This window comes from Balaenoptera borealis (genome assembly GCF_965194805.1).
Source record: "Balaenoptera borealis genome assembly, chromosome: 16".
Lineage (NCBI taxonomy): Eukaryota > Metazoa > Chordata > Mammalia > Artiodactyla > Balaenopteridae > Balaenoptera > Balaenoptera borealis.
Window position 1 is genome coordinate 5,626,468 of NC_138872.1, and position 21,671 is coordinate 5,648,138.

At 44.1% G+C, this 21,671-nt stretch overlaps 1 protein-coding gene and 1 pseudogene across 2 annotated transcripts in view; both read left to right on the forward strand.

Annotated features, from left to right (window-relative positions):
• Positions 1–2,218: 2,218 nt before the first annotated feature.
• On the forward strand, positions 2,219–3,366 carry LOC309612964 (transcriptional repressor CTCFL pseudogene; annotated as a pseudogene). The gene has a single exon. The product of its transcript is annotated as a transcriptional repressor CTCFL pseudogene (transcript).
• A 4,148-nt stretch (positions 3,367–7,514) lies between these two features.
• LOC309612973 (transcriptional repressor CTCFL-like) overlaps positions 7,515–21,671 on the forward strand; it is a 42,978-nt gene continuing 28,821 nt past the window's right edge. Inside the window, exons 1-6 of the mRNA XM_082359344.1 lie at positions 7,515–7,711; positions 8,395–8,528; positions 11,143–11,263; positions 11,940–12,089; positions 14,635–14,795; positions 17,856–18,038. Of these exons, the coding sequence (XP_082215470.1) occupies positions 7,519–7,711; positions 8,395–8,528; positions 11,143–11,263; positions 11,940–12,089; positions 14,635–14,795; positions 17,856–18,038 (942 nt within the window). The 5' untranslated portion in view covers positions 7,515–7,518. The remainder of the gene's footprint in view (positions 7,712–8,394; positions 8,529–11,142; positions 11,264–11,939; positions 12,090–14,634; positions 14,796–17,855; positions 18,039–21,671) is intronic.

The window sequence follows — 21,671 nt, forward strand, 5'->3', positions numbered from 1 at the left end:
AACTTTCTAGCTGCATGAGTGTGAGAGCAATAATGCAAAATTACCCGAGAAGGCACTAAATAGGTCGTGATTGTTCAAGCAGAAAAACTCATTTAAATGATTTAAAAGAAGTTATTATAACACACTCTTTTCCCAGTGACCTTCAAATATTTATCTTCACCCATATAGCACACATACTGTAATAAAAACCCAGACACAATGTTAAAACTAGCCATCCAAGATTTTAACCAACAAACCCATTACTGTTGGTACATGAGTTTTTGTTTTTTTGGTTTTTTAGTTTTTTATTGGAGTATAGTTGGTTTACAATGCTGTGTTAGTTTCAAGTGAGTTTCTTTTAAAAGTGAATTTAGTTCTATCCTTTGTACTATCAAAAATTAAAAAAATTTGCATACCTACTCTGCACGATAATGTGAAATAAAATACAGAGAGCTACAAGAAGGGGCTGTGGAGAATGAATGGGCAGACATATAGGAAGCACTTTGATGGACACCAGCGGTTCTCTGGCTATGGATGGGAGAAAAATCCATTACCGGTTTGTTGGAAGATGGGCTCACATAAAGGTAGGCCAAACGAAGGCCATTCCTCCACTGAGCTTCTGGAGGCCCACCCCAACCCTGTCCTCAAGAATGCTTTCTTCTTTGAGTTATTTTTTGTTTCCCCGCATCCAAATATATTTATACACAATCAGCAAACATTAAATTTTCATTAAAATTTTGAAAAACATTTAAAAGTAAAAATAAAACAGAATGAAATTTCCTGGAATAGTGTAAACCATGCCTTAAAAACATCAGTGAACTGCAAATGATTTTAATCATCCGTTGGCTCCAAACTTGTACTTATTTTGTATCTAGCTGGAGAACCAACTCCTTGTGGAGACCATCAAAATCATTATTCTCCATTAAAAAGAACTTATTGAGATGAAATTCGTACAAGAGAAAGTAACCCCTTTAAAGCGAACAATTCAGGGACAGGTGGTGGGTTCACGGCTCCTTCTGAGTTTTACCTCTCCCCACACCCCCTTCTCTGTTTCTCCCTCACTTTCCCTTGCCCTCCACCTGCCTTACCGCAGAGGTTCTGGAAAGAACTTTAGACTGTTTAAAGAGCCGGGAAGGATGTAAAGCTGTACGGGAGTCCAGCCCCCTCCCAGCGTCTCGCCTTCTCGCTCCCTCTCGCTTCCACCTAGCTGTGTCTTCCTTCTGGCCTCCTCATATCTCCTCCACAGCCCACCCTTTCCCCCCTCAACGTCTTTTACTCCACTGACCTCCATTTCTAACCCCCTGACCATGTCCTGGGCTCACTCCTGTTCTCCATCACGCCCGCCGTGTTCCCCTCTCCCTCCATCTCCTCCCTCTCTTCCTCTCCTCCGCCATCCATCCCGCGCTCAGGTCTCCGTAGCCTCCAGCGGGTTCCCCCCTCCCCCTTCCACACACGCCATCTCTCAAAACCCCTCTCAGTTGGTTCTCTCCTCCCCTCCACTCCCCGCTCATCCACCTCCCCACCAGGTCTCAGCGCCCCCTGCAGGTCCCCAGCCACTCTCCCCCTCATCCACCTCCCCCCAGATCTCAGCGTCCCCTGCAGGTCCCCCCCCACTCTCCCCCTCATCCACCTCCCCGTATGTCTCAGTGCCCCCTGCAGGTCCCCGCCCCCACTCTCCCCCTCATCCACCTCCCCGTATGTCTCAGTGCCCCCTGCAGGTCCCCCTCCACTCCCCCCCTCATCCATTCCCACCCCGCCATGGTCTCTCAGCAGTACCTGCAGCGCCCCCTGCAGCTCCCACCTCCTCTCCTCCACATTCCGCATCTTCCATCAACCCCTCCCCCCGGCCCCGCCCCTTGCACGCCGCCCCACTTTCCCGCCCTGCGCCTGCGTACTGCCATTCTTGACCCTCGAGCCCAGGCAGCTGGCTGGCGGCGGCGGGCGGTGGCCTGCTGCACGCGGCACGGGGTGGAGCACGCGGCACGGGGTGGAGCACGCGGCACGGGGTGGAGCACGCGGCACGAGGTGGGGCCCACCGGGACTGGCCGCCCGGGCGGCGAGGCCACGCCTCCCGGGTAAGGGGCCGCCCCCGGGAGCCGGACTTCAGCCTCCTCCAGAGCCGGAGCTGACCCGCGCGGGCGTGGGCAGGAAAGGTTCTGGTGGGTGGCGAGGAGGGGGCCGGCCAGGGTGGAGCCGGGGTGGGGGGAGGTGCCCCAGCCCAGGAGGGGCGCATGCTAGACCTGAGGTCTGCAGGGCCAAGGCTGCGTGGCTGAAAGGGTGCCGAATCTGGAATTGTGCCCTGGTGGGAAGCTTGTCCAGGCCTCCCTTCTAGGCCTAGAATGCGCATTTGCTAGAAGCCTGCCCAGGGTCAAGCGTTCCAGGCCTGGAATGTGCATTTGTTGAAAGCCTGCCCAGGCCCAAATCTGTTGGTTCTAGAATCTTCTGGACAAACACCTGCTTTAGCCTCAATCCTACTTAGTCCAGCCCCTTCTAGGCCTAGGCTGAGTTAACTTAGTTCTGAGCCGTGTGAGCCCCAAAGCCTTTTGGGGCTGGAAACTTGTCAGGCCTTGATCAGCCCCAAAGCCTGCTAGGCCGAACCCACTGTGCCCACACGGCTTGCTTCTTTCTCTGACAGACCAAGTCACAATGGCAGGGACCGAGATCTCTGTCCCTCCGGAGCAGTTCACCAAAATCAAAGAAGGAGTGTTGATAACAGAAAAAGCCCTGGAGGAGGGAGAAGACGGGGTGTGCAGAGTGAGGGAACACCCAAGCTCTGAAGAGTTAGAGGCCGAGAGCACCCACGGGGCCCTCCAGGCCAAGATCCCGGGGGGCAAGCTGGAGCTGGTGCTGGCCATCCCGGAGGAGGACGAGAAGCACATTCTGACCCTGCAGACGGCGCACTTGACCTCCGAAGATGCGGAGCTGCAGGACCTGGCACCACAGCACCAGGGAGAGGTGCCGGTGGTGGTGCAGCAGGTTGGTAGTGGGCTGCAGTCACTGGTGCGGCTTGGGGAGGGGTCCCAGCAGAGCCTGCACCAGTGTGTCACCATTAGCATCCAGGAGGAGATGTACCCGCTGCAGGAGGTGGAGGTGATGCAGTTTCATGTTCTGGAGGAGAATGTGACCGGGGCCAGTGAAGACAGTAAGTGTGCAGTGAGCCTGGCAGAAAGCTCTGGATCTGTAAAGGTACGACTGGTTTTAATAAAATGTGGGACAGGGGAGGAAGCCAGAAAACTATTTTTTAGAGTTGCCCTTCATGCAGTATTATGTATGGACAAGCAGTTTAAAATTGGCCATTTAAAATTAAATACAGTAAAAATATTTCTCAGGAAAATCTTGGGAGACCTCGTGTTGTTTTTTAAGAGTTTAAAAAGTTACACTCATTAGAATACGATGAGATGCGTCGAGTTTTCAAGTTGTATTCTGTTTCACCACCGAAACCCTTGATGCTTAGTAATTACAGTTTAAGCATTTTGGTTGCAATGGACAATCTTCTGTGCTTCTTTAATGTGTGTTTTTCTCTATGGATTCTATAGTTTCATCAAAGCAAAGAGGTGAATCAGGCTGTAATTCATAGTATTGTACTTGTTTGAATACTTGTTTTTGTGTATTAGCTTGAGAAACGTCAGGAAGAGGAACAGCTGCTGGTTGAAGGTGGATTCAGTGAAGAAACAGAAGGGCAGTTTTTTCTTGTGGAAGCGAGACCAGGAGATGAAATTGTTCTGACAATTTCAACCTTAAATACTGAGAAACCTGCGCTGGGTCAAGCACATGTTGAAAAAGCCAACGCTACAAAAAGTCGAAAGAAGACAAAGGGTAGGCCAGTTCATTTGTAAGAGACTCTTCAAACAACAGGGCTACTGATTCTCTTTAGGGGAAGGGGATGGCCGTTGAAGTTTGAAGTGGTTGCCTTAGTCCCTTTCAGAATGTCAGGAAATGGGAGAAATTTTGAACTAACATTCTGTATTGTGAATCAAATCCAAAAGAGTTTTTGCATCTTGTGTGCAAATGTTTTGAAAGCATAGTACAGAGGCTCCCGAAAAGGGCCGTGCACATAAATAGAAGTTTGGGCCCCATCTGCTCCCTAGTTTGCAGCCCCGGGGGGTTAGGGGGTGTCTGACGGAGACCAGAGCAAGTGCTTCAGGCCCTGGAGAAGGAAGGAGTGATGCCCAGACGGCAGCAGAGGTGCCCTTTAAGGGGAGGGGATGTTTAGGTGAGGCCAGGAAAGAGGATGACCCTGACCCTCGAAAATTATTTGTTCAGCTTTTTAAAAAGTATTAGTTTCTCCCTTATTTAAATCAAGAGAGTTCACCCTTGAAGTCTCAACTTTTAGCTCATTTATAAAAAGTCATATCTGGCCACCCTCGGCTGTTTCCTCCTTCTAGCAACAGCTAGTCGGGGTCAGAAAGAGACTCAGTTTAGAAAGCCACGCTGCCACCACGATCCCTTCTTCTTACGTGTGGTGAACGTTATTCATTTAGGCTGATTGCCTCTGGCTTCAGTAGCTGGTTGCATTCGTAACCTTTGCTATATATTAGTTTCTCATATATTTAAATAAAGAGATTGTACCCCCAAATTCCCAGCTCCTAGCTCATTTTCAGGTTTTTAGTATATTCACAATTCTGTGCAAGTGTCACCACTGTCTAATTCCAGAATATTTTTATCACCCTAAAAAGAAAAGTGTACCCATTAAACAGTCACTTCTGGGCATTTCATTTAAATGGAATCATACCCAGGTAACACGTGGCCTTTTGTGTCTGGATTCCTTCACTTACCATAACGTTTTCAAGGCTCATCCACGTCGTAGCATGTGTCGGTACTTCATTCCTTCACCCCTGAATAACATTCCTTTGTATGGATACACACCATATTCTGTTTATCCAGTGATCTGTTGATCCACATTTAGGCTGTTTTTACCTTTTAGCTATTGTCCATGGTGCTGCTATGAATATTCATGGACAAGTTTTTGTTTGCACACCTGTTTTCAGTTCTTTTGGGTGTATACCTAGGAGTGGAATTGCTGGATACTCTATGTTTCACTATTTGAGGAGCTGCAGCTGCACCAATTTACATTCCCACCAGCAGTGTAGGAGGGTTCCACTTTCTCCACATTCTCACTATTTTCCATTTTAAAAAATTACAGCCGTCCTAGTGAGTGTGAAGGGGTATCCCGTTATGGTTTTCATTTGCATTTCCCTAATGACTAATGATGCTGAGTATCTTTTCATGTGTTATTGGCTGTTGGTGTGTCTTCTTCGAAAATGTCTATTCAAATCCTTTGCCCATTTTTAAATTGGTGCCTGTATTAGCTTCCCAGGGCTGCCATAACAAAATGCCACAAACTGGGTGGTGTAAAACAACATAACCGTATTCTGTCACAGTTCTGGAAGCTGGAAGTCTGAAATCAGACTGTTGATACAGCCATGCTCTGTTGGAAGGCTCTAAAAGAGAGTATGTTCCATGCCCTTCTCTTAGCTTCTGGTGATGCAGCAGCTACGGCATCCTTGGCTTGTAGATGCATCCCTCCAAGTCTCTGCCTCTGTTGTCACATAAAGTTCTCCGTGTGTCTCTGTTCTCTTCTTATAAGGATACCAGTCATATTGGATCAGGACCCGTCCTAGTCCAGTATGATCATCTGAAATTGTCTTCAAAGACCCTATGTGCAAGCAGGGTCACATTCATAGATATTTGCCATTAGGACTGCAACCTATCTTTTCGGGGAACACAACTCAACCCCAAAACCTTCTATTCCAAGTTTGTTGAGTGTTTCATCGTGAAAGGGTGTTGGAATTTGTGAAGTGCTTTTTCTGTACCTATTGAGATGATCATGTAGGTTTTTTTCTCCCTTTCTTTTGTCAGTTTGGTGTATTACATTGATTGATTTCCATCTGTTCAACCTCTCTTCCATTACTGTGATAAATTCCACGTGGCCAAGGTGCACAATCTTTTAAATATGCTACTGGATTTGGTTTGCTAGTATGTTGAAAATTTTTGCATCGGTATTCATAAGGGATATTGGTCTATAGTTTTGTTTTGGTGTCTTTTTTTTCAGTATCAGAGTAATACTGGCCTCATGAAATGAGTTGGGAAGTGTTTCCTACTCTTCTCCTTTTTTTTTTTTTTTTTTTACGAGTTTTAGATGTTAGAGTTTTGAGTTTAGATGTTTTTTAAGAGTTTTAGATTGATGTTAATTCTTTAAGTCTGGTAGTGTTCTCCAATGATGCCATCTGGCTCTGGGGGGTTCTTTATTGAACGTTTTTTGATTAATGACTCAATCTCTTTATTGATTGTAGGGCTATTAGGATTTTCTATTTCTTCTTGAGTCAGTTTTGGTAGTTTGTGTGTTTCTAGGAATTTTCCATTTTGTCTAGGTTTTCTAGTTTATTGGCACACATTTGTGTATTATAGTCCTTTTTACTTCTGTACGGTTGGTAGTACAGAAATAGTAGTACACTTTGCTCCTGATTTTAGTTATTTGACTTATCTTTTTTTTTGGTTACCAGTCTAGAGAAAGTGTCAATGTTGATCTTTTAAAAGAACCAACTTTCAGTTTCATTGGTCCTCTCTGCTGTTTTCTTATTTTCTATCTCATTTATCTTCACTCTAATCCTTATTATTTCTTCCTTCTGCTAGCTTTGGGTTTAGACTTCTCTTATTTTTCTAGTTCCTTAAGATGTAAAGTTAGGTTATTGATCTGAAATATTTTTTCTTTTTTAATGTAAGTGTTTACAATTAAAAGTTTCCTTCTGAGCACTTTAGCTATATCCTGTAAGCTTGTTTGGCATATCCTGTGTGCCATGTTTTCACTTTTATTCATCTCAAAGTATTTTACAGATTCTTTGTGATTTCTTCTTTGACCCATTGGTCCTTTAGGAGTGTGTTGTTTAACTTCTATATATTTGTGAATTTTCCAAATTTCCTTCTTTTATTGATTTCTGACTTCATTCCATAATGGTCAGAGAGCAAATTATTTCTGTCTTTTAAAATTAATTGACGCTTGTTTTCTGATTTACCATATGGTCTTTCCTGAAGAAGGTGCCCTGTGTACCTGAGAAGAATGTACGTTCCGCTGTTGTTGAGTGGAGTGTTCGGTAGCTGTTTCTTCTGTCCAGTTGGTTTATAATGTTGTTTAAGTCTTCTGTTTCCTTGATGATATTCTGTCTAGTTCTCTTCATTGTTGAAAGTGGGGCATTGAAGTCTCCAACTGTTATTGAAGCATCTCTTCCTACTTTCAATTCTTTCAGTTTTTGCTTCAAGTATTTTGGGGATCTGTTATTAGGTTCACGTGTATTTATAATTGTTATATCTTCATGATGGTTTGACTCTTTTATCATTGCATTATGTTCTTATTTGTCTCTTGGAACAATTTTTGCCAAAGTCTGTTTTGTCTATTAGTAGAGCCACCCAGCTCTCTTTTGCTTACCATTTGCATGGAGCACCTTGTTCGGTTACCACATTAGGTGAGAAAAGGATGTGTGTAGTTACTTTGTATTTAAGTGGAACTTGAACACCTAAAGAAAGGTTTTTACAAATACATAAATGTTGTCTCTCCCTCCTGCAGAAGTAAAACGAACCTTCCACTGTGACATCTGCATGTTCACCTCTTCTAGAATTTCGAGTTTGACTCGTCATATGAAAACTCACACCAATGAAAAGCCCCATATGTGTCACCTTTGCCTGAAAGCTTTCCGTACTGTTACTCTCCTTCGGAATCATATCAACACCCACACAGGTAAACAGCTGAGAAGGATGTTTCCCTTGAATGATGTGTGTTGAGGCTTAGGTAAGAATGCAAATCCATGTGTTTGTATATTAAAATAATGCATTTTTTTAGACTTTAGTTTTGTCTCTTTTCTTCAATTTTAGTTAAAAACGTTGGATGTTGCAAAGATTTTTCTCATATCTTTCCGGGGCATTTGTGGTTTAAAGAGCCTCTTAATTTTTTTTTTTTTTTTTAGGGGATGATTTTTTTTTTTTTAATAGCTACTTTATTATTTATTTATTTATTTTTGTTTGTGTTTGGGTCTTCAGTTCGTGCGAGGGCTTTCTCTAGTTGCGGCAAGCGGGGGCCACTCTTCATCGCGGTGCGGGGACCGCTCTTCATTGCGGTGCGCGGGCCTTTTCACTATCGCGGCCCCTCCCGTTGCGGGGCACAGGCTCCAGACGCGCAGGCTCAGTAGTTGTGGCTCACGGGTCCAGCTGCTCCGTGGCATGTGGGATCTTCCCAGACCAGGGCTCGAACCCGTGTCCCCTGCATTAGCAGGCAGATTCTCAACCACTGCGCCACCAGGGAAGCCCTAAAGAGCCTCTTAATTTTTAAAGCATTTTGAGACTGAGTGTCATTTATAAGTTATGATTCCCTAGGAAAATTGTGGTTAAATCTTGCTTAAAAGAATAAACTATGTGATTTTACAGGAACCAGGCCCTACAAGTGTGGTGATTGTGACATGGCTTTTGTCACCAGTGGAGAACTTGTCCGACACAGACGTTATAAACACACTCACGAGAAGCCCTTTAAATGTTCCATGTGCAAGTATGCTAGCGTAGAGGTAAGTTCACTCTTAAAGTTTCATAGTTTCGTATTAAGAAGCTGCTGTAAAAGCCATGTAAGTCAAACTACTAGTAGAATCTCTTGTAACATCTCTGCAGGAAATAATACTCATTCTGTTTCCTAAATTTAATTTTTAAAATGTGATTTCTTTTTTTCTTTGATTACCGACTAGTGAAAGCAGTATGTAGAGCTGTACAAATTACAAATAATCTGTGGTCCTTGAGAAATAATTCTCGTATTTGTTAAAAAGTTCTACCTTGCATTCTTTGTAGGACTCATTCCACAAAACCAAAGTGTATTTGCTCTAACAGAACAGAGATCCAATCTGAATTTTTGCTGAGATTTTTGAGCTTTCCTCAATGGCACTTGACTCGATACAAAGCAATGTGCTTAAAGATTTAAACATGGCCATTTCCACTCTTAATGACAGAGGCCAACTTTTTAAACCTTCAGTTATAAGTCATGTTCATTTCAACTAGATCGGTTTATTTATACCTTCCAGCAGATTTAGCACACCCTCAGTGAAACAACAGCACAGTATATTTACTTTTGAGTGTCACTTTTGTACAATTAATCTTTAAGAACTCCACTGTCTAGCAGAGCGCATGCTGGGTCCTGATTTTGAGCCCCATTGGGAAAGGACGATACACTTGAATTGAACTGAGTTAAAGGGGATGGCTAACGTTTAAATACAGTAGTGATGAAACTGTGTTTCATCAACTAGGAAATTTCACAGACAGGGCAGAATTTGATTCCAAAAAAAAAATTTTTTTTTTTTTTTGCTATTACTATTTTTAAAAATTATTTGTCATCTGAGTTAAAGGTTGAAACTGTACTGTGAAAACACAAAATGAGGGTTTCAAAGAGCAAAGCCACCTGAGAATCCTAAGCCTAGAATAGACTTTTGGTTGGTGTCCCGCCAGTTCTCAGCACAAATTTCCCACGTTCGCTGAGACCCTTCTCCAGGGTCGACCTCGACATATGGACCCCCTGCTTCTGCCATCACCCTGTTTTTTGCATTTTCCAAGTCCTGGCATGCTGGTCTGCTCCAAGGGGGAGTAGCCAAAGCCCCCCACCCTGACGCCACCCCTTTACACATGTGCCAGCAGGAATGTGTGAAGCTGGGGTGCAGAGTACACCAACTTCTGAACTCCCCTCCCTCCCCCTCCTACCTTTCAAAGCCGTCCAGAGAAGGTTTACACACAGCCTTCTTTGATCCTTCACACCACTCAGCTTACCAAACCTCTCATGCTACAATTTTAAACATTCCTTTTGTTTTGCTTTCTGATACACTCAAAGATATCTTTTTTTCTTCTAAAAATCTAAGCTAAATTTTTTGGTTTGGATCTTGTTTTCCGTTCCGAGTCTTCCTTTGTTCTTGAATGTTCTTTAGGCTTCTGGGTACTTGCCGCACGTTAGGGAACCAGGCCAAGTGGAGCCTTCCTAAGATCACAGACAGGCCGCTGAGGGTTTTCCCATGTCTGTAGCCCAAGCATGGTTCATTACCTCTGTTTCTGCTAAAGGTAGAAAAGAGCCTGAAGTAAGTGAATACAGAATAAGAACAGTCCTAGAAGGTTAATACAATAGGCCAAAAACATGATAAAATGGGCATGTTTGCCTTTTAACTAATTGCCTACGATATGTAATTAATCAAATTTGAATGTATTTTCTTCTACTTAAAAGTTCTTACAAACTGCTACCGCGTAGAATCTATTCTTTTTTATATATATATAAATTTATTTATTTGTTTATTTTTGGCTGCATTGCATTGCGTTGCTGTGCTGGACTTTCTCTAGTTGCCGCGAGCTGGGGCTTACTCTTCGTTGCGGTGCGCGGGCTTCTCATTGCGGTGGCTTCCCTTGTTGCGGAGCATGGGCTCTAGGCGTGCAGGCTTCAGTAGTTGCGGCACACGGGCTCAGTAGTTGTGGCTCGCGGGCTCTAGAGCGCAGGCTCAGTAGTTGTGGCGCACGGGCTTAGTTGCTCCGTGGCATGTGGGATCTTCCCGGACCAGGGCTCAGACCCGTGTCCCCTGCATTAGCAGGCAGATTCTTAACCCCTGCGCCACGAGGGAAGTCCCCGCGTAGAATCTATTCTTAATGGCAAGGAAGGTGTTGTAACATCCCTGGGCCGTTTAGAGTCCACAGAAGTTGGAACTGTGAAGTGCCTCCGACAGATGTCGGTCCATTCAAGAGCTCATGTTTTCAAGTTTCTCTATTTATGCAAGCAAAACATTTTCTGGCCTCTGCACTCCTGCAGCATGATCTAAACTTTGCAGCTATTGAGAGGCCGTTGCCTTAGAAATGAAAATAAAATTGTGGATACCACGGAGCAGCTCGATTTCCGTTTTCCTTTGTAAAGTGAAGCTGAAGGTGAGAGTCTCCTGAAGCTCCGCTCATTATCGCCCCAGGGTCTTATGCACACACGTCAAATGCAGTACCTCATGCACCACGGAAAAGAAAAAGCAGTGGCTTTAGCATGTTTTCTTCAGGCTGTGAGATAGGCTCTGCTGTTAAAATCGGACTCGTTTAGATATCTCTTATAACACTGGTTTATTGAAGACTCCACAAGTTGGAAGTTTCTATTGCAATAAATATCTTTCATTTGTTTATCAGGCAAGTAAATTGAAGCGCCACATCCGTTCACACACGGGCGAACGCCCGTTTCAGTGCTGTCTCTGTAGCTACGCCGGCAAAGACCCCTACAAGCTGAAACGGCACATGAGGACGCATTCCGGTAAAAGTTTCTCACTCTTAAGGCCAAATAAGTAAAGCGTAGTTTCCTTCTTACAAGTGACCTTGTCAAAGTTATCTTCAGTGCAGAATTAAAGTTTGAACGTCAAAGCGAAGTTCTGACACAGGGATGTTGCCTTTGCCTTTATTTAGCGTTAAGGGAGCATAATTCAACACATAAACACAGCACGTAAATACCCCGTGGTGACCCCACTGTGAAGAGTAAACACCGTCAACTATTTGCTCCCATGGGTTTTCCAGTGTTTTAAAAGTCGGCGCCTTAATTCATCCTTCAACTTTAAGGCAAAACAAAAAACAAGGTGTACTGATTTCGTAAAGCACTCTCTTTATATTTTGTTGTATAAGGGCTATGATATGTGTGCTTCTGGGTTCTTTACACCAAGGGTAGGAACTAGGTGTGGGTCTTGAGCTGTGAGTAGCCGCCAGATGTTAGGAGAGTCGCCCATCTGGACTGCTGTCCACACAGCTGGACAGCACGTTGTCCGGGCTTGATTTAGGAACCTGGCCCTAGTTGGGAGTTAAACATATGAGAAAGGAGTTGCAAAGGGAGTCCTGGGGGGGAAAGAAAGGCTTTCAGCTCCAGGTGTCCTTTGGGGAGCACCAGGGGTTTCGGGGTGAAGCCCCTCGGCGGAGGGTCATTGTTGTCATCCGTGTCCCAGGTGAGAGGCCCTACGAATGCCACATCTGCCACGCGCGCTTCACCCAGAGTGGGACCATGAAGATTCACATCCTGCAGAAGCACACCGAGAACGTCCCCAAGTACCAGTGCCCGCATTGTGCCACCGTCATTGCAAGGAAGAGTGACCTGCGTGAGTGTCTGGCATAGAGAACTTCTTTTAGCTGCCCCGTGGGCCGGCTCTTCGGGAAGCCTGCGGAGCCCTGGGCCTGATTCCAGGGAGGCAGCGGGATTCAGGAGCTGCTCCTGGGTTGTCGTTTTTTTTTTTTTCCGGACGTCCTGTGGTGCCATCTTGTGGCTAGATAGCATAAGTGCAGTTTCAGAGTCTGGCCCAGGCCCGGTCCAGGTACACAGATGAGCTCTCACGGGCATTTGAGCTCATAAAGGGCTTCCCCGGGTATTATTTTATTCCATATTGGGCCTGTTTTTACAGATGACAAAGCGGATAAGGGACAAAAAGCGAACTGCCCCAGAGTCTCGTGACCAGGTGCCAGGAGGTGGCCTGATGGCAGGTTCTGACTCTATTAAATGATCTCTCCTGTGACACTCAGCAAATTTTTCTTAAACCCTTGTTGTGACCCTAAACAATTCTGGGAACCGAGGGTGCAAAGGCAAGAAGCAAGACATGGTTCTTCCCATAAGGAACTTGCTTCAGTAAAAGAGCCCGCTTCATGTGACGTGAGATCCGTATTGTGACAAGGTAAACCCTCCTAACAATACGAGGCACCTTGAGCAGCTCCGAGTGCCAGATTGGGAGCTGGGATTGTATCCCGCCTGCAGGGGAAACCGGCCCTACTTAGCCGTGGGCGGTGGTGGAGGTGACGGTGAGTGAACCAGCCCCTCTCCTTTGTTTCAGGGTTCCTGGTCTCTCATTTTCTTCTTTCTAAAACACATGACACTGTGACACTCAGAATATGTCGGCAGAAATAGAGTCCCTGGTTTGCCCAGAGAAATTCTGGGGATGAGAGGCACAAACATTTGCAAACATTTCTGAAAGGGTAAAGGTGTTTAGTGAAGTCTTAACAACTTTGCATCCAAATCCTTTGTCAGTTGCAAAACACAGCCCAGTGAGACCCTGTAGGGCACAAGAGTCTTGAGTCAGTTGCCAAGAAAGGACATTTTCGACACCACGGCAAAGAAATACAGGTTATGTCCCATCCAAGCCGGTGGCGCACTCCCTATACCTCCGTATACCGTATAAGATGCTTTGTACGCAAGCTAAGTCTCCCTTCCTGTCACTATATGAGACACCAAGCTCTTTAAATGACCGAGTCGGCACATATGAGGTGTGTACCTCTGCCCTGCAGAGACGTCTTACACAAAGGATCACAAAGTCACCACGCTTTAGACTCAGTTGAGCAGAAATTATCCTAGAGCGTGCCTCTCAATTACGATATAGGAGAAAACAGAGCACTGGCCTCTTAACAGAACGTCGGGGCTTTTATTTTAAGCCAAAATACAGAAGTTATATCTTTGTTATGTAAAACCATCTTTTTTTTTTTTTAATTTTTATTTATTTATTTATTTATGGCTGTGTCGGGTCTTCGTTTTCTGTGCGAGGGCTTTCTCTAGTTGTGGCAAGCGGGGGCCACTCTTCATCGCGGTGCGCGGGCCTCTCACTATCACGGCCTCTCTTGTTGCGGAGCACAGGCTCCAGACGCGCAGGCTCAGCAGTTGTGGCTCACGGGCCCAGTTGCTCCGCGGCATGTGGGATCTTCCCAGGCCAGGGCTCGAACCCGTGTCCCCTGCATTAGCAGGCGGATTCTCAACCACTGCGCCACCAGGGAAGCCCCAAAACCATCTTAACATTATCCTAAAATTCCACCCACACCGTAAGGTTCTCCAAGTGCTTTGTTTTTTGGTTTTATTTATTTATTTATTTATTTATTTATGGCTGCATGGGGTCTTCTCATTGCGGTGGCAATATTAAAATGAGATGTCAGTGCGCCGTGCATTTAGAGCAGCAGTTTTTTAGCTGAGAGTGATTTTACCTCCCAGGAGACATTTGGCAATGTCTGGAGGCACTTTGGTTGTCACAAGTGGGGAGGAAGGGATGGTACTGGCACTAGAGGGTAGAGGCAGAGATGCTGCAGAACATCCTGCAGCGCACAGGACACCCCCCAGGAAGGCGTTAGCCAGCCTCAAGTGTTAACACAGGCGGACCTCGTTTTATTGCACTTTGCTTTCTCGTGCTTCTCAGATACCGCGTTTTTTACAGATCGAAGGTTTGTGGCAACCCTGCATCAGGCAAGTCTATGGGCACCATTTTCCCAACAGCATTTGCTCACTTCTTGTCTCTGTGTCACATTTGGTAAATCTTGCATTATTTCAAACCCTCCACCAGCAAAAAGATTATCACTTGCTGAAGGCTCAGATGACGATTAGCATTTTTTAGCAGTATTTTTAAAGTATGTACATTGTTTTTTAGACATAGTGCTACTGCACACTTAATAGACTACAGTATGGCATAAACATAAATTTTATACACAGTGGGAAACAAGGAAGTCCATGTGATTCGCTTTATTCGCTTTATTGTGATGGTCTGGAACGGAACCTGCAATATCTCCGAGGTCTGCCTGTAGTAGCAAGGATGAGAAACCCTATTTGGAGGGTAGGGGGAAATCGGCCTCACAGAAAGTAACCCTATTCTCCTACGTTATGCTCTGTTACTCTTTTAGGTGTCCATTTGCGCAACCTGCATACGTACAAAGCTGCAGAGATGAAGTGCCACTACTGTCCTGCTGTCTTCCACGTGCGCCATGCTCTCCTTCAGCACCACAAAACTCACAAAAACGAGAAGAGGTTCAAGTGTGAACACTGCAGCTACGCCTGCAAGCAGGTACTGTGTTTCAGGCACTTTGGGGAGGAGCCCAGAGTTGAAAGCAACCGTTCTTAAAGTGTGGTTCACAGACCCCTAGAGGTCCTTGAAACCAACCAGGATCATAAGATCAAAATCACTGTTATTAACTAGTTGTAATGCCAACACGTTATTTGCCCTTTTCACTAGGTGACATTGGCACTGATGGTGCAAAAACAGTGGAGCTGCTTTAATGTGAGTCAGTGCGGCCACACCAAGCAGGACCGCTGTGTTCTTGTTCTTCGTGCACTGGCAGCAAAAAGAAAGGGCAGTTTACTTGAGAATGTCCTTGACAAAGCAGTGAAAGTTATATTCACTTTATTCCATCTTGACCCTGAATGCTCTTTTTAATAGTCTGCACGATTAACTACAAAGTTGGCATAAAGCACCTCCGCTGTCCTCCAAAGCACGGCGGTCAACTGGAGGAGGCATCTGTGGGACTTTTGAGTTGCCAGCTCAACTAGCCACTTTTTCATGAATCACTATTTTTTCTTGAAAGAACAGATGACAAACTCTGCTTATTCCATTATTGGGTATTTGGTAGACGTTCTCTTGAAAGCAAATGAAGTGATCCTGCCGTGTCAAGGAAAATGGGTTGCCAAGAAAGCAATTTCCACTTTCAAGAGGAAATTAGAATTAGAATTTTGGAAAACTTATATCCATCAGTGTGAACCTGGCAGCTTTCTAACACTTAAGACTTTGCAAATGAGATTGAAGTGATTTTAAGAAAGCATTTTTTATAGTATATATTCAACACCTAGAAGCTCTTTATAACTCAGTAAGCTGATGTTTTCCAAATGACCCATCTGTTATTTACAAAATCATGCATGGGTAAAAGATCCATTCAAAGTATAAAAAGATCAACACATTTTAACGTAACAAAGTACAAAAAGTTCATTGGTGTGGTTTCAGGCCCCACATTTTAACCAACTTTTAAGAAATTACCACTTGTTGAATTTTGGTGTAATAGAGAAGAATATCCACAATTATTTGAAAAAGACTATAAAAATTCTGCTCCCTTTCCCAACTACATATCTGGGAGAGCAGATGTTCTTCATCTATTTCAGCCACAATAACACACCCCTGCAGACCGAAGGCAGAAGCTATTTCCTTTGAATAATGTTGCCAGACTTAGAAATAAAAATAGATAATGACCAGTTAAATTTGAATTTCAGGTAAACAACAAATACTTTTGTATATAAGTATGTCCCAAATAATGCAATCTTACATATGAGGCAAGACATTAGTTTTTTTGTTTTAAAAAAATAGATAATAGACATTTACAGAAGTATGTTAACATAGTTGATTTGTTGTTATTTTTAAATGAATTGCTAAATATTTTTTATATTTTTAATTTCTCAATTGATTTCTAATACAGTCAATATTAATAGATATCATCCCCATAAACAAAAGCTCCTTGGAGTTGTTCATGATTTTTTATGAGTATAATGGGTCCTAAGACCAAAAGTTGAAGAACTGAACAGCGGTTTTGAAGCATTGTGTGCTACTGTGAATATTTTGCCACTGGTCACCAAAGGTGGAGGTCAGTTCTTACTGTGTTTCAAAGTGTGGGCTGGAAATAGTATATGCTTTGAATAAAGGAGAGTGAGTTTTTCTTGTAGATTTTGAGCATTAGACTGTTCGGATGCCTCAGGCTCAAATTTGTTTAAATGAACTAAGAGAGCTTCCTGGAAGATGGATGAGACTTGGGAGGTGGTTCCAGGGAGGATAGAGCCCCAGGTATTTGGGGAGCAGAGAGCAGACAGGGGTACCTGGAGGCCAGGGATGAGGCCAGAGCACTGCTGGGTGCACTGAGCCACTTTGGTCCTGGAGAACAGCCCTCCCGGGTTAGACCATGACTCCCAGCAGGAGACCAGGTGATGCTTACCTGGGAGAGAGGGATGAGCTGAAAGGTGTGTGGCGGGGAGGTGTATGTTCATGAGAGAAAGATTGCAAGGAAGACCATCAGTTAGGGCATTAATAGTAACGCAGAAGTGGTCGTATATTCCATCTGAATAATCATGCCATTTTAAGTAAAACAATAAAATGTGTACTTTCGCTTGGCTGTCTCTATATTCTTGTCCTGATGTCCCAAATGATTTACTCATATAAATCTTAGTTAAAATTTTTGGCGATTTCTTTGCCAAGAACAATTATTTTCACCCAAATGCTTTTTTTTTTTTTAAAAAAGGAATTTATTAAATGTATTTATTTATTTATTTATTTTTGGCTGCGTTGGGTCTTCATTGCTGCGCATGGGCTTTCTCTAGTTGCAGTGAGCGGGGGCTACTCTTTGTTGCAGTGCGTGGGCTTCTCATTGCGGTGGCTTCTCTTGTTGTAGAGCACGGGCTCTAGGCATGCGGGCTTCAGTAGTTGTGGCACATGGGCTCAGTAGTTGTGACTCTCGGGCTCTAGAGCGCAGGCTCAGTAGCTGTAGCTCACGGGCTTAGTTGCTCCGCGGCATGTGGGATCCTCCCGGACCAGGGCTCGAACCCGTGTCCCCTGCGTTGGCAGGTGGATTCTTAACCACTGTGCCACCGGGGAAGTCCCCCACTATGCTTTTAAATCAATATGAAGATTTGTAACACTATCAGGAAGTAGCCAGGACAATGTTTAGATGCTTAATGTCCTTCAGACAATAGATTTTCAAGTTTGCAGGTTCCATCCGCCCTTGTAAACTCAGGTCATGGCAAATAACTATAGAAGTAGGGCTGCAAATACATAAGCTGTTTTGGAGGGGAAATTGATTACGGTTTCACTCCCCAAGGTATGTTCTACTGCATCCCCCCTGGGACTGTGGGACCAGCTGGGATTAATCGTGAGAACTTGGTAACCTGATGGCAGGGACTGTGTAAGCTTGTTTCCCAGAGGCCAGACCGCGCTACTTCCACGGTAGTGCTGTGTCAAGAATGCGTTTGCTTTGTTTTTTCTTAAAAATGCACACATCTTTGGGGAGGAAAAAAAAAAGGTATACAATAAATAACGTCTGATGCTAAAAAATTCCTGTCAGTAGCTCAGCCATTTGTTTTCCTTCCCTTCTAGGAACGTCATATGACAGTTCACATACGTACCCACACTGGAGAGAAGCCGTTTGCCTGCCCCTCCTGCAATAGATGTTTCCGACAGCAGCAACTTCTAAACGTGCACTTCAAGAAATACCACGATACAACTTTCGTCCCGACTGTTTACAAATGCCCCAGGTGTGGCAAAGGCTTTTCCCGCTTGGTAAGCTCACTCAAGTCCCAATAAATCCTCCTTGAAAAGATCCCTGTGTCCCCAGGCACAGTGTCACACTTGGGCAGTTTTATTCTGATTATAGAAACTTGCCAGGATTTAAGACAGCATCTGTCATGCCTTAAGAAAGTGGTTATTAGTTTTTTAGAGTCACAAAACTCTTGAAAATCTTATAAACATGTGGTTTCCCTTCCGTGAAAAAAGACACTCCTGCAGACAGAATCTTGCAAATGGCTTTAGGGAGTTCTCAGACTCCCAAACAATCTACAAAGAACCCCTGCTTTTAGGGTAACATTTTAAAAATTGTCCCTGTGGATTAGATTTAGGCTACTTCACAGAGAGAATGCAATTTTTAATATGTTTTGTAGATATTCTTAGAATAGGGCTCTCGGTACTGTGCTCAGAAATACATTTACTCTTCAATTTTATTTTTTTAGGTGTCGTATTAGTTATCTATTGCATAACAGATTACCTCGAGACGTAGTGGCTTAAGACAACCAGGATTTGTTATCTCTCATTTTCTGTGGGTCGGGAAGTTGGGAGTGGCTCAGCTGGGTGGCTCAGCCTCTGGGTCTCTTCGTGAGTTGCAGTCTGGACGTTGTCAGGGGCCGCAGTCATTTGATGGCTTGACTGGAGCCGGAGGCACTGCTTCCAAGATGGCGTGCTCAACATGGCTGTTGGCAGGAGGCTTCAGTTCCTCACTACGTGGACCTCTCTGTTGGGCTGCTCAAGTGTCCTCGTGACCAGAGCGAGAGAGAGCAAGGAGGAAGCCACAGTGTCCCCTAATCTTAGAAGTGACACGACCCTGCTTCTGTTCATTAGAAATGCATCATATAATTCAGCCCATTCTCAAGGGGTGAGGGGTAAAGTCCCTTTTGAAAGAAAGCGTGCCAAAAAATTTGTGGACATTTTAAAGCCACCACAGATGATTAGCTAGATCCCTAGATGATGTGTGTACTTTATAAAAGTTTAAAATTATCTGAACTTGACTATTTTTATGGAAGAAACTATCTTTTCTCTTAGAAGAAGATGGTAGGGTAGTTGTGTTTTTTGTGTGGGACAGTTCTGGAGTGTTAATGCTATTAGTTCACAATTTCAAACAGAAGCGGTGGCAGTGCTCCAAAAATAGTGTCATTCATACTGAGTTAAAATTGTAAAGAAGCTGCCCTTTGGTGTGAGAAACAAGAAAGCAGAGAAAAGAATAAGTCAGCCTCATAGAATCCTTCAGAACATAAAGTCAGAAGTTTTGAAACTTTTCCTTCCATTTGAGAAAGCACATTGGGACTTGCATCTAGAATATAGAAAGAATTTTTACAACACTATAATAAAAAGTTAAATACCCTATTAAAAACAGGCAAAGGGGGCTTCCCTGGTGGCGCAGTGGTTGAGAATCTGTCTGCCAATGCAGGGGACACGGGTTCGAGCCCTGGTCTGGGAAGATCCCACATGCTGCGGAGCAACTAGGCCCATGAGCCACAACTGCTGAGCCTGCGCGTCTGGAGCCTGTGCTCCGCAACAAGAGAGGCCGCGATAGTGAGAGGCCCGCGCACCGCGATGAAGAGTGGTCCCCACTTGCTGCAACTAGAGAAAGCCCTCGCACAGAAAACGAAGACCCAACACAGCCATAAATAAATAAATAAATAAATAAATAAATAAATAAATAAATAAATAAATAAATTTAAACCAAAAAAAAAAAACAGGCAAAGGATCTAAGTAGACATTTCTCCAAAGAAGATATACAGATGGCCGATAGGCACATGAAAACATTTGTTGCTAAGGAAATGCAAATCAAAATCACAGTGAGATACCCCTAGGACGAGCCATTAGAATGGCTGTGATCAAAGAAGGCAGATAATAAAAGATGTGGGAAAACTGAACCTGTTATACATCGCTGGTGGGATTTTTAAATGGTGAAGTCACCTTGTAAAACATTCCGGCAGTTCCTCAAAAAGTTAAACATAGAGTTACCATGTGACCCGGCAATTCCACTCCTAGGCACGTATCCCAAAGAATTGAAACATATGGCCACACAAAAACTTGTACACAGATGTTCACAGCAGCATTATTCATAATAGCCAAAAAGTGGAAACTACCCAAATGTCCATCAACTAACAAACAGATAAAACATGGCCGGCCCATACACTGGAATATTATTCAACCACGAAAAGATGTGAAACACTGATACGTGCTATATAACATGAGTGAACCTTGAAAAAAGCCAGACACAGAAGGCTACGTATTATATGATCCATCTTGATGAAATGTCCAGAACAGGCAAATTCATAGAGACAGAAAGTAGATGAGTGGTTGCCAGGAGCTGGAAGGAGGGGAAATGCAGAGTGACTGTTTACGGTATAGGATTTCTTTCTGAAATGTTCTAAAATTGATTGTGGTGGATAGTTGCACAATTCTGTGAATGAACTAAAAACCTTGAATTATACATTTTAAACAGGTGAATTTTATGGTATGGGAATTATATCTCAATTAAGCTGTTTAAAAAAAATAAAAGAAAGGGATTTCCCATTTCTGGTTCCATGTGTAAGGAACTTGGAAGTCACTACTTCATCCTAGCAAGTAAAAAGCTGAACAGAGTGAAAAATCAACAACTCTTTAGGATCAGTAAAAGAGGTGAGGCCACAGGGCAAACCGCTGCCCCCAAGCTTGGAGACACAGGTGAATGCAGGGAGTTCCCTCTTACCTGAGCAGAGACTTAGAAGCAGGAACTGCTGTGGAAGCCAGTGCCGGTGTAGGAAAACCAGAGCTGTCATTGATGAATTGCTGGAGGCTCGGTGCGGACGACTCTGAGTGTTGAAAGGTGCAGGGGGATCCAGTCATAGGGGGATCCCCACAATATTGTGAGCTTTACCACCAGGAGTTTAACAAGGTTCCCACGGCGAATATCTAAGAAAAAAACAAAAAATCTCCTTCTGCTTCCTGCAAGGGGAGTGGAAAAGGAACCATTCTTCTTAACAAGGTCTGTCCTGGGGGTAGACTAGTTAACCAGTGCCTAATCTGCTGGGGTTTTATCAGAGCCTAACTGACCTGGGGAAGGGAAATACCCAACTCCACCCCATTCTAGACATTCTGTCCCACCCAAGAGGGGAGAAAAAAGACACTGAGGAACCACAGCCCAGAGGCACAGGCTCACGTAAAGGCCCAGCCCTCAACACAGGCTGGAGAATGCACCCCACACCACCACATTACTAAAGGCTTATTTACGGCAGCTTCTTTTATCCAATAAAAAGAAAAATTCCAAGGCGTGCCAAACAGCAAAAAACACAATTTGAAGAGACAGAGCAAGCATCAGGAATGGCGGGGATGATGGAGTTATCAGGCCAGGAGCTTAAAACAACTATGATTCACATGCTAAGAGCACTAACAGAAAAAGTAGGCAGCACGCAATGTAAGCAGAGCTGGAAATCCAAAGAAAGAACCAAAAAGAAGTGCTAGAGATCAACAACAATGTAACAGAAATGAAGAATGCTCTGATGAAGGAAATCAAAAAACTAAATGGAGAAATATTCCACGTTCATGGACAAGAAAACTCGATATCATTAAGACGTCACCTATAGATTCAATGCAATTCCTATCAAAATCTCAGCAAGTTATTTTGTGGATATTGAC